At 42.5% G+C, this 13,188-nt stretch overlaps 1 protein-coding gene across 1 annotated transcript in view; it reads left to right on the top strand.

Annotated features, from left to right (window-relative positions):
- The first annotated feature begins 9,717 nt into the window (after positions 1-9,717).
- The window catches only part of LOC106613099 (seizure protein 6 homolog), a 121,121-nt gene continuing 117,650 nt past the window's right edge, over positions 9,718-13,188 (top strand). Inside the window, exon 1 of the mRNA XM_014215032.2 lies at positions 9,718-10,111. Coding sequence (XP_014070507.1) covers positions 10,039-10,111 — 73 coding nt within the window. The 5' untranslated portion in view covers positions 9,718-10,038. The remainder of the gene's footprint in view (positions 10,112-13,188) is intronic.

The raw sequence follows: 13,188 nt of genomic DNA, 5'->3' as shown, positions 1-13,188 counted from the left end.
GACAGACAGGAGAATATAGGGACCATGGTGCCGAGGTGAGGCACAATCTCCTTTAAAAACACACAACAGCACCCAGCACATTCTCCCCTGCAAACTCACACCCTGACACTTTTGACCAAAAGTATCTTCTTTTCAACACACTTTTTGAGACGAAGAGTGTCATTTCAAAGATACTAATCTCAATCTCCTACACTGTGACATGATAAGACCTGATGAAAATGATATCGAGACCCTCTCATTTTTAAGCACATGCAGTAGTTAACCTACTGGTAATGAAATGGTCAGGAACTCGGTCATGATTTGGATGGAATTAGAGCTATTGAGGGTGTTAGTAGCCTGTTATTACCATATATCTGCAACCCACCATAGCTGTGGGTCTGTGTGTAACGGGTGGTTGGGGATGTGGGTGGAGGAGGGTGGAGGGCTGACCATAGCTGTGGGTCTGTGTGTAACGGGTGGTTGGGGATGTAGGTGGAGGAGGGTGGAAGGCTGACCATAGCTGTGGGTCTGTGTGTAACGGGTGGTTGGGGATGTGGGTGGAGGAGGGTGGAGGGCTGACCATAGTGGTGGCTCTGTGTGTAACAGGGTTATGGTCTGTGGCGTGGACAGTGGGCAGGACAGCAGGCTGAGCAGATGGGTCCTGTGGTACATCAGGCCTGCAGAGGGTCAACTGGTCACGCCCCACTGTTCTGCCCTGTCATGCACAGCTGAAGGGTGAGCCCCCCCACAGACTCTGGGCTGCCATATCACACCTAATTAACCAGGCAGAGAGCACATCCTTCCTCTTTATGTCTGTCACACCCCCACTGGATTGTTGCTAGAATGATTAAAAGAGTGACTGAAAATGTTTCATGTTTTCTGATGAGACTTGCTGACATGACAGTATATTTAGGCAGACTAGGTTTTCATTAGCCATCTGCATTTAACCCTATTTACACTCTAATCCTTTAACCATATGGTGAATGTACAATTCCAGATTACCTGTGTCTGCTATTATTTCATGTTGAGGCATGTGTGTCCTGATCATGTGTCCATCGCCTGCACATAGTGGCATCGCTGGTGGTCATGATTGTTCCCAGCCAGGCCTTATTCCCCAGCCAGAGACCAGCTATACTGCTAAACACTGTGGAGAGATGAAATGAGACATTGTGTTGTTTACGACTGGAAAGCCTTATTGGGACACTGAAATCACCATCTGCCGGCAGTGAAAGTTTACTCCCTGCGAGCGCATGGCAGAAGAGTGCCGCTGAGACACCAGCGAAACACCCCCTGCTGTAATATGATGAACGGCATTTACCTCTTTACTTTGTAAAGTCTGCTCCCCTTTCTGCTCTGCCTGCAGCTAGCAGCATATAAAACGGCAGTGTCAGGACATTCTAGGGAACATTACCATGTCTCAACATCAGGAGCTGTTTGAATGGATAAAAATGATGTTGTTGCAGAAGTTTTAGTGACTCAAGGGAAAAAGATTTGCATTCAACATTTCTTTGATGTTGGGAACTATTCTATTACGTAAGCTCTGTTTACATTTTCCACTTAGAAGTTTCCCGAGAAAATGTTCAGGTAGGCCTTTTGCGACCTTTACAGTTTAGACAAAAAATATCAGTGCTTGGTAGATTTTGGTGCTAGGTCTAAATGTTTCATGTATGGCTACTGTCATGCTTCTAGACTTCTCCTCATTTTCGCTCTTTGGTCACCTGGATAGATTGTCACCCAGAAAACAAGATGTAGTACAGCTCCATATTGGAAAAGGTCAAGCTTGAAAATAAGATTCCGCACAAGCCAGAACCTTTTAGTACCATTCTAGTGCTATTTACCTGGCATTTACGGCCAGCTATTTATACCAAGTCATGTTTAAATATAAAGTACCTGGTGTAAATATTCATGATTGCCCATGCCATTACACGAGGAGGCTCAGGTCTGTCTAATGAATAACTGAAGTCCATGAATAATAAATAGTTTGCGCTTACCCCCCTCTGCCTCACAGACTGAGTATCTTTCAACTGGGAGCTGTGCCAGTAGAGGCAAGAGAATATAAACACAAAACTGGGGTCTTATAGGCTATGTGATGGTGCACCATAAGAGCAAATGTTTTACATTTCTCCCAGAATAAATCTGTTCTGTTTGACCCAAATCATTCCCCCTTCCCCCTACTGTATGTCTCCGTTGGGCTAATGATTCCACTGGATTGCTCCTCTCCTCTGTACATGGATGGGTTTAGGATTAGATGGTGGAGGTTCCGTCTCTCCATGGCCCTATTTCTGACAATTTAATGGCTGGTCTTTGATGCACATATAGTGAGGGAGGGAGAACGGGATTACCTTCACTTCTGGAGTGCACTCTTGGATAAGTGGTAATATTTGTGTGTGTGTGTGTGTGTGTGTGTGTGTGTGTGTGTGTGTGTGTGTGTGTGTGTGTGTGTGTGTGTGTGTGTGTGTGTGTGTGTGTGTGTGTGTGTGTGTGTGTGTGTGTGTGTGTGTGCGTGTGCGTGTGGGTGCATTTATGAGTCCACATGTTAATGTGTAACCTTGCATTTATAAAACCAGTGATCTGCCATATACAGTTGTAGTCAGAAGTTTACATACACTTAGGTTGGAGTCATTAAAACTCATTTTTCAACCACTCCATAAATGTCTTGTTAACAAACTATAGTTTTGGCAAGTCGGTTAGGACATCTACTTTGTGCATGACACAAGTCATTTTTCCAACAATTGTTTACAGACAGATTATTTCACTTATAATTCACTGTATCACAATTCCAGTGGGTCAGAAGTTTACATACACTAAGTTGACTGTGCCTTTAACACTAAGTTGACTGTGCCTTTAAACAGCTTGGAAAATTCCAGAAAATGATGTCATGGCTTTAGAAGCTTCTGATAGGCTAATTGACATAATTTGAGTCAATTGGGGGCGTACCTGTGGATGTATTTCAAGGCCTACCTTCAAACTCAGAGCCTCCTTGCTTGACATCATGGGAAAATCAGAAGAAATCAGCCAAGACCTCAGAAAAGAAATTGTAGACCTCCACAAGTCTGGTTCATCCTTGGGAGCAATTTCCAAATGCCTGAAGGTACTACGTTCATCTGTACAAACAATAGTACACAAGTATAAACACCATGGGACCACGCAGCCATCATACCGCTCAGGAAGGAGACACGTTCTGTCTCCTAGAGATGAACGTACTTTGGTGCGAAAAGTGCAAATCAATCCCAGAACAACAGCAAAGGACCTTGTGAAGATGCTGGAGGAAACGGGTACAAAAGTATCTATATCCACAGTAAAATGAGTCCTATATCGACATAACCTGAAAAGCCGCTCAGCAAGGAAGAAGCCACTGCTCCAAAACCGGCATAAAAAGCCAGACTACGGTTTGCAACTGCACATGGGGACAAAGATTGTACTTTTTGGAGAAATGTCCTCTGGTCTGATGAAACAAAAATAGAACTGTTTGAAGGAAAAAGAGGGAGGCTTGCAAGCCGAAGGACACCATCCCAACCGTGAAGAACGCGGGTGGCAGCATCATCCTGTGGGGGTGCTTTGCTGCAGGAGGGACTGGTGCACTTCACAAAATAGATGGCATCATGAGGGAGGAAAATTATGTGGATATATTGAAGCAACATCTCAAGACATCCGTCAGGAGGTTAAAGCTTGGTCGCAAATGGGTCTTCCAAATGGACAATGACCCAAAGCATACTTCCAAAGTTGTGGCAAAATGGCTTAAGGACAACAAAGTCAAGGTATTGGAGTGACCATCACAAAGCCCTGACCTCAATCCTATAGAAAATGTGTGGGCAGAATTGAAAAAGAGTGTGCCAGCAAGGAGGCCTACAAACCTGACTCAGTTACACCAGCTCTGTCAGGAGGAATGGGCCAAAATTCACCCAACTTATTGTGGGTAGCTTGTGGAAGGCTACCCGAAACGTTTTACCCAAGTTAAAGGCAATGCTACCAAATACTAATTGAGTGTATGTAAACTTCTGACCCACTGGGAATGTGATGAAAGAAATAAAAGCTGAAATAAATCATTCTCTCGACTATTATTCTGACATTTCACATTCTTAAAATAAAGTGGTGATCCTAACTGACAGGGAATTTTTACTAGGACTAAATGTCAGGAATTGTGAAAAACTGAGTTTAAATATATTTTGCTAAGGTGTATGTATACTTCCGACTTCAACTGTAGCTATTTGGTGGAATATGTTGTTTGCAAATATTTGGAATATTTATTAAGCCAGGCGTTTCAACTCTCCATTTATGACATTTCTTCCAGGAATAGTGCACACGCCATCATTAAATAACACATCTCTGGGTAGCCTGTGTCTCAACGTGGTAGGTAGGGACAGCTGTCGATATCTCTCCCTCTGGAGCTGCCAGACAAGCTTAGATTCACTAATGAAAAACACAGGGGGACCAAGGGTAGAATCAACCTACAAAAGGATTGTTTTATATTTAGTAACTTACATAGGTAACTTCTACTGTTCAATGGAATTTGGTGTTAAGAATGCTAAGACTATGTTCATGTTACACACATTGTATTGAAATCCATCCATTTTGTACAACCTTAAATCTCATAGAAAGTTACATAATAACACTTGTTATAGTGAATGCCTGTGAGCTGCTGCTTCATGTAGGTCTACATCTGTAGTGGACTTGATCTGGTCACTGGGACCACTTAAAAGTCCTCTTGAACACTGTTCTCCAAAATGAGTGAAACTGTACTCAAAGTGACCTCTCCGTGTCGTGGTTTTGCCCCCAGGCTGTGTCCAAGACAGTACAGATGAACTTCGCCCTTTAGCTTTTATATGGAGATGAGGAATGTCAGTGCAGATCAGATTTGTTGTAGGCTCTGCAGCGCACAGTGACAATAAAACTGCTGGTCTGAGAAAGCAGGAAGATGTGAAGATGTGTAGAGCAATGAGTCTGTTGACAACTGTCAGAACTTTACCTGGTAGAGTGCCCTATGCCTTGACAAGATGTGCAGCAGTTTGTGCATCATTTTAAGGAAGTCATATTATATGATGTGTTATGCTGTTTGAAACACCAGTCAGCTAAAGCAGAGGGTTATGTTAGATTTTTTCATCACATAATAGTGAGACTTTTTTGGCATCTGGGATGCTTTCAAGTTCAAGGAGATTACCGGCTCACCTGAAGAGATTGTCAAAACTGGTGGGCATGCAAAATAAAACGCAACATGAGTTTTGAGCACAAAAGTTGCAAGTTCAGTTGTTTTCATCCTCTCCCAACTAATTCAAAAAAAGTATTCTACTTTTTTTGTTGAACCAGTCAGAATACACAGAAGTGCCATGTGAAACAATTATTCTTTGGGAAAGGTGTCGCCATGGTGCAAGGCTCTCCATTCCCCCAAGCTAAATGTTTTCTGCTTCCTCTTGCATTTATCTGGGAGACCAAGCACACGGACGTCGGCATAACAAATATCTGGCCAGCGGAGATGAATGTATCCCTGGGGAAGGAGGGAGGAGGTGGGGGGTGGTGGAGAAGAATGTATCCCTGGGGAAGGAGGGAGGAGGTGAGGGTGGTGGAGAAGAATGTATCCCTGGGGAAGGAGGGAGGAGGTGAGGGTGGTGGAGAAGAATGTATCCCTGGGGAACGAGGGAGGAGGTGGGGGTGGTGGAGAAGAATGTATCCCTGGGGAAGGAGGGAGGAGGTGGGGGTGGTGGAGAAGAATGTATCCCTGGAGAAGGAGGGAGGAGGTGGGGGTGGTGGAGAAGAATGTATCTCTGGGGAAGGAGGGAGGAGGTGGGGGTGGTGGAGATGAATGTATCCTGGGGAGGGAGGGAGGAGGTGGGGATGGTGGAGAGGAATGTGTCCCCGGGGAAGGAGGGTGGATGTGGGGGTGGTGGAGAGGAATGTGTCCCCAGGGAAGGAGGGTGGAGGTGGGGGTGGTGGAGATGAATGTGTCCCCAGGGAGGGAGGGTGGAGGTGGGGGCGGTGGCAGGAGGAGAGCCAGAGGATGATGATCTGTGTCTGTGGCCTTGTGTCTTTTCCTTCTTTTTCCAACTCTAGATCAGAGACAGGGGACTCCAGACAGTTCCTCTCTCTTGACTAATAGCATTGTGACAACAAGGTTGGTGAGGGGAGTCTTGGGTATGCAGGTCACACCTGGTCAAGGTGCAGTCAGTCTGCCTCGCGCTGAGAGAGGGGAAAATTACCAGGGCACTCTTCACTGAGCAGAGCATAGTTGGAATTTTCAAACAGCGGAAATTCTTAATGGATTAAAAACTAGCTGTGGATATAGCATACGAATTGTTGGATTATGTCCCTTTAAAATCTTTATTTTATAATCTATTTCTAACTAATGGATGAACAACATAACAAAAGCAATTGGTACATGATATTCTATGACCAGAAACATCGATATCTCAAAACCCTAATAATTCCCTCTGTCTCACCTTGATATATTGTGTACAGACTTCGTATTGCACTTAGCAAGCAGGCCGTGTCTGTAGTGAGGCATAAAGAAAACTAGTTATGTATACCACATAGCATATCATGCTGAATAAAACCTTGATTAGATTGCTTTTTATCTCTTTTTCCCTTATTCCCTTGTTGTACCAGACAGGCTGTGCAGCCAGAATATCTTCATCAGGAAGGAAGCGCCTGGGGATCTATCCTTGGGGCAGAATGGAAATGAATTCAGGGGATGGATGTCTAATAGAGCTGGCAAGGACACTTTCCTTATTAAGACAAATAAGCCCCTGAAGGTGGAGAGATGCTTTAATATAGGAGGAAGGGAAGAGGGGATGAGTGGGGAGGGGAGAAGTGGGGGGGAGGGAGGGAGGGAGGAGTGGGGGAGGGTAGGGGGAGAGGAGGTATTTTGTGCCAGTATTACTTAGATTACTCTCATTTTGCATTTAATTAAATAATGTGTAGCCAATGAGGTGAGATAATTAGTGTTACTTGCAGGAGGGAGTATAAGGATCTGATTTATTTATTGGATAATATAACACAAGGCCTACTTTTGTAGTTGGTCACCCAGTCGTAGGTCAACCCTATGATCTAAAAAGCAATCAAGTCCAAAACCTTGGATATGTACAGTTTCTCACTCCTAGATTTTTGCAGCCTTTCATCACAGCACACAATGACGAGCTTATAGTGTATGTATTTGACTGATTTGATTTGCTGTTCCAATAGCTGCTGTCTACGCTGGGACAGTAAGTGACAGTGTGATTGGCAGACTCTGAATGGAGAGGAAATGAGGGAGAGCGTAGGATTTCAGCAGAACCAGAGCAGAGCAACATCTAAAGACAGCTAACTCGCTGAGCACAGAGCTAAACCATGACTGGCAAAATACGATCTGTGGCTTATTAGATTCCTCAAGACATTACACAAATTGACAAAGAGACAACTCTTTTTGTGGAAGAAGCCTCATACAGGAAAGGATTGTAGAAGCTACAGTACTTAAATGTATCAGATGCTATGAAATAAGATTTCACTCTTGTGCATAATTTTAAGACAGTGTGAATGCAATTATTCATGGAGTCATCTTTTGATTATAATCATATTGGTATTATTTGAGTATGCATGACCATATTTGTTTACAGTGTGTGTGTGTGTGTGTGTGTGTGTGTGTGTGTGTGTGTGTGTGTGTGTGTGTGTGTGTGTGTGTGTGTGTGTGTGTGTGTGTGTGTGTGTGTGTGTGTGTGTGTGTGTGTGTGTGTGTGTATATATCCTTATAGTTTATTTGGTATACAAGGCCAGCATTGAGAATTTAAATCTAGTTTCTATGCCAGAGGCTACTTTGAGACACAGCATACATTTGTTTGTTTGGATTCTAATGTTGTCTCAGTAAAAACACCATACCACACAATGTTGTTGACATCATTCTCATGGTGAGACAATCGATAGCTGAGGGTCGACACATGCTGGGAGGACGGAACCAGAACTAAGGTGCATCAGAGCTGCAAACTAAGACAGTAGTTGTGACTGAAATGGCACCCTATTCCCTATCTAGTGTACTACTTTGGACATAACCCTATGGGCTCTGGTTTAAAGTAGTGCATTATGTAGTGAGTAAGGTACCATTCAGATACAGCCAGTGATGTAGCCAGTGAGACCAGTTACCCAGAGTCTGCTCTGTGTCAGCACAGTGGGCCACTCTTGTTCAGTGCTCATCACTCTCAGTTGTAGTAAAGCAAGGCATACCTATTTTACATGAATGTCTTCTGTCAGACACTTATCCAGGGTGACTTACAGGAGCAATCGGGTTTAATTGCCTTGCTAATGGGCACATCAACATATTATTTTCACTTAGTCAGCTTGGGGATTTGAACCAGCAACCTTTCAGTTACTGGCCTAGTTCTCTTTCGCAGGGGAGCCCTGCATACATACACACTGTCACGGTTGTTGTAAGGATTGGACCAAAACGCAGTGGGAACGTGTATACTCATCTTCTTTTTTTATTGAAGAAGGAAAACAAAAATAAACACGTATACAAAAACAACAACGACCCAGTCCTGTAAGGCTACTAGGCTATACAAAGAACAACTACCCACAAAAACCCATGAAAAAACAGCCCTACTAAATAGGACCTTCAATTAGAGGCAACGAGGAACAGCTGCCTCCAATTGAAGGTCAAAACAATAAACTAGACATAGAAATAGAAAAACTAGAAAATAGAACATAGAAATACGAAACATAGAACACAACCCAAAAACCTTGACAACACAAAACAAACACACCCCTGCCACGTCCTGACCAAACTACAATAACAAATAACCCCTTATACACACACACACACACACACACACACACACACACACACACACACACACACACACACACACACACACACACAAAAGCCTGGAAAAACAAATCCAATGTGAGGCAAGACTGTACTACACATGAAGAGTTTTAGAGATTAAAGTCTTCAAACGATTTCCCTCTATTTAGCCATAATTACCAGTTTCATTAACAGGCTTTGAATGGTCATGAATCTGAACCAGTGCGCCCAGTGTGTGGTCCCACAAACAGCAAAGAGGTTTCAGGAGAAAGAAAGCACATCCCTCCAGAAACCGATACACTCCAAGAGGAAACACACAGTGGAGAGGCGACCTGCGTTACCATTCAATCAATAGCATTCCCAATATTTTAGCACTGGCAGCATCACTTAACAATTCTAGATTACGTCCATAAACCCCTCTGTCTACTGCCATGTTTGATTTGAACGTGTTGCTCTCTCTCTCCTGCAGACGTAGCTATTTCCAGAGTACAACGTACTAATGAGAAATAACTCACTGTATAGGTCATATCTGTAAAATATGTTTTTCAAAACTTTTGATTTTCTTCTCCAAAAACGTTTAGAATGTTGGTATAATAACCCAGACATAAAAGTGTTGAAGGAGTGATTATGGTGAAATGTTTATTTTTCGAGTTGGTTGTCTTGAAACTCCAAATACTAATACTTTTTCACTAATAACACAAACAACCTATTTAGAGTTCTACGTGTAGGAGCAATATGATGTTTTCATTGCAATGCTAGTGCTGCAGCGTGCCAGTTAACAAGACTGTTAGCGTTCACAATCATTGTTAGTGAGTTTGTAATGGATTGGAAACGGCTGTAATCGATTTGTCTATTGATGTTGTTATCAAAGTTAAGGAACTGAACACAGTCATCGCCATACGAAGGTCATTTACACGAGGGCAGTATTACAGTATGTACGGCAACGATACAAACTTTCCACAGTGCCGAATTCAGTTGTTCCAGTTGCTGTCGCTAGGAGCTGTCCGCGGTGCTGAAACGACGATGGTGAGCTGACTTGAAGAAAGAGAACGGCATACCCAACGAGAAATCGACTTAGCGAGCGTTGGAATTGAACAGTCTCTGTCTATCTGCTGATAACGACATCAGGACATAGCTCTCATAAGAGTGGAGCGCCCGTGCTGCGCAGTGTGCGATCCCGAGGTCTCACGGCAAGTGGCGTTTGCAGAGCACGAGCAGTCTCTATTTCATTTTAAGGAAAAGTGTTGATCCCAAGGACATTCCTTTCTGTGAGCAGAGGACCGCTACTGAAAGGAAGCATGAGTGCGGCACGAGATTACATAGTCGTTATGATGGTTCTCTTTGCAATGATGACGGACATAGGCGCTGAAGGTAAGATGCTCAATCATATAACGGAAGGCTATTTGGTCGCTTGTGCACATGTGTATTGCAATGCAATTCTGTTTCCGACCCGCCGGTGTTATCTTACCACTGTATCCAATTATGTGTGACTCTTTTTGTTGGTAGGCCATCTGGGAAACTACAGATGAAGATGTGTTTGTGGGAGGTCAGTCACAGTTGGCTATCGGTCGTGTTTCGTCCTATACTGAGGTTTAAATGGTCCCCTTACCGCAATTCTTCTCAAAGAACTCATGTGGAGAAGAGGATATATCGTTTATTAACGGCAGATGTTGTAGCCTATTATTATAGTGTTAGGCTATATTATAGTGTTAGGCTATATGATAGTGTTAGGCTATATTATAGTGTTAGGCTATATTATAGTGTTAGGCTATAGTATAGTGTTAGGCTATATTATAGTGTTAGGCTATATTATAGTGTTAGGCTATATTATAGTGTTAGGCTATATTATAGTGTTAGGCTATACAGTAGCCTATGTATTGCCTGCAATGAAGAATTCACCACAAGCCATACTAATTGCAATTGGCTATCCGGTTAGTTAAACACATTCATTTCATTTATTTAAAAAAGTTATACATTAACTAGTGATGGTAATTTAGAAATCATTTAAGCAAATTCCAAATCCAAACTTTAAATAATTGTAAGTATTGTAAAAACTTAAACAATCGTAGACTAATAAAGTGTGGTAAACTTATCTTAATTTGTGTCAAATATCATGTCCTTTGAAGTGTATTTTAATCGGTAATCATTATAGGCCCATATATAACCTACATGGATGGAAAATGTAATTAATTCTTGCTTGGCAGTGGGCCAATCATTTTTAATAATTCATGAATATCGTGTCAACGTCTATCTCATATTTTAAGAAATGTGTTCAAAGGAGATCTAATCATGAAATAACATGTATATTAGTTCTAAGAACGTTGGAACGCTGGCTGCACTATTCCTGCCTTTGATTTGACAACATTACTGAATAAAGTACTATCTTATTGAAAATCCTCGAGCTGCGCATTGTATGGGGGGGGGGGGGGGGGTTAGGATAGTTTGGAATAAATACACCTATAAAGACAACCAGACAATATTTTCTTGGCCTGCATCTGATAATTCTACCCACATAAATATTTGTTATTAAAAGGTTGGTCTTGACTTGCACCCACGGTGTACTTCACACGAGTCTCACGTAAGCATGCATGTCACACAACGTCGATCATGGCAGACCCATCATACATGTACATTATGTCCAATCTGCAGAATATGTTTGCTTCTGTTTTTTACCCCATATTTGAGTGCCCCTGTGCAGGGCTGGAACCTATTACATTTCAGTTTGCGTCACATCAGGAAGGTTTGAAATTCCAACTAAATAATACAAATTCTAATTGAAGATAAATACTGTGCAATATTTAAATAATTGGTCTTTCAATTCATATCCTGAATTTACTGAGAGAGAAAAAATGATTTTGAGTAGATGTTTAATAGAATAGAACGGTATGAACAAAGGAAGAAAAAGGGAGGGTATCTATGTTGTGGGAAAAGATGTCAGACTTTGGCAGAATCATGCACATATTTATTTGATAAAGTAATACATCAACCTATTATAACCCCAATTTATACAGCTTTTTAGATCCACGAATACATATCCGATATTATAAAGACTAATAGCTATTAAACGGCTCCGTCATGCCTGCAGCTGGGAAAACCTGGCCCCAGAGGGAATGTGGCCCCAGAGGGAATGTTCATATTCTGCATTGATCCCACATCACAGTATCAGCCTGACCTTTTGACCTCAGAAGTCCTGTCCTTATCAGTCACCTTCTATTGAACCTCTGAAGCTGCAATTTACTGCAGAACAGAAGCACCTGTAAAAGCACTCTAGCTAATGTGAGGCTCCATCAATCCAGTTTGAGCACTGAGCGAGAGGCTCAGTGTGCTAAAAGCTGGAGCCCATATTAAATTGATAGCATTGTGCTGTGCTAAAAATGGGTGACAAATTGATGAAGAATAGGTGAGGGTAAATATAGGTTGACTTAAGGTTGGTCAGTAATCCTCCATGTTTTTTTGTTGTTGAATCAATGTACTGTAAACTGAGTGTACAAAACATTAAGAACACCAGGTGAATCCACGTGAAAGCTATGATCTCTTATTGATGTCACTTGCTAAATCCACATCAATCAGTGTAGATGAAGGGGATGTATCAAGGGGATGTATCAACAACAGGTTAAAGAAGGGGATGTATGAAGGGGATGTATCAACAACAGGTTAAAGAAGGATTTTTAAGCCTTGAGACAATTGAGACATGGATTGTGTATGTGTGCCATTCAGAGGGTGAATGGACAAGACAAAATATTTAAGTGCCTTTGAACAGGGTATGGTAGCAGGTGCCAGGCACACCGGTTTGAGTCAAGAACTGCAACGCTGCTGGGTTTTTCATGCTCAACAGTTTCCTGTGTGTATCAACAATGGTCCACCACCCAAAGGACATCCAGCCAACTTGACACAACTGTGGGAATCATTGGTGTCAACATGGGCCAGCATCCCTGTGGAACGCTTTCAAGACCTTGTAGAGTCTATGCCTCAATGAATTGAGGCTGTTCTGAGGGCAAATGGGGGTTGCAACTTAATATTAGGAAGGTGTTCCTAATATTTTGTACCCTGAGTGTATTTACAATCTGTCCATAGATATAGTTAATCTCATAGGCTGCATTAATTGAGGGCGGGATGCAAAAGCCTGCGTAGTTGTGTGTCAGGGGCTCTAATGTCAACATGTTGTTCCACAGCACATTGTGTGTTTCTACTGGTTTTATGCTGTGTTTGTGAGAATCATAGGGGAGGAAGAAGTTTGTGTCTGCTCACAGCGAGAAGGCATAACCCCTGCTACTCCTCTCTAATTATAATGAAAATTACAATACAATCTCAGCGCGATCATTGATAGTGCAGGGTGCTGTGTCTTTATTGGCCGATAGGGGGCACATGAGGCCAGTGATGCTGCCGCTTTTGAGCGTCCCCTCTTGATATGGTCCTCAGGGTGGACTGTAATCATAATGGGAACAGGA

Source organism: Salmo salar, chromosome ssa09 (genome assembly GCF_905237065.1).
Source record: "Salmo salar chromosome ssa09, Ssal_v3.1, whole genome shotgun sequence".
In the NCBI taxonomy this organism is placed as follows: domain Eukaryota; kingdom Metazoa; phylum Chordata; class Actinopteri; order Salmoniformes; family Salmonidae; genus Salmo; species Salmo salar.
The sequence above is the reverse complement of the archived record's forward strand: the minus strand, read 5'-3'. Positions and strand labels throughout refer to the sequence as shown.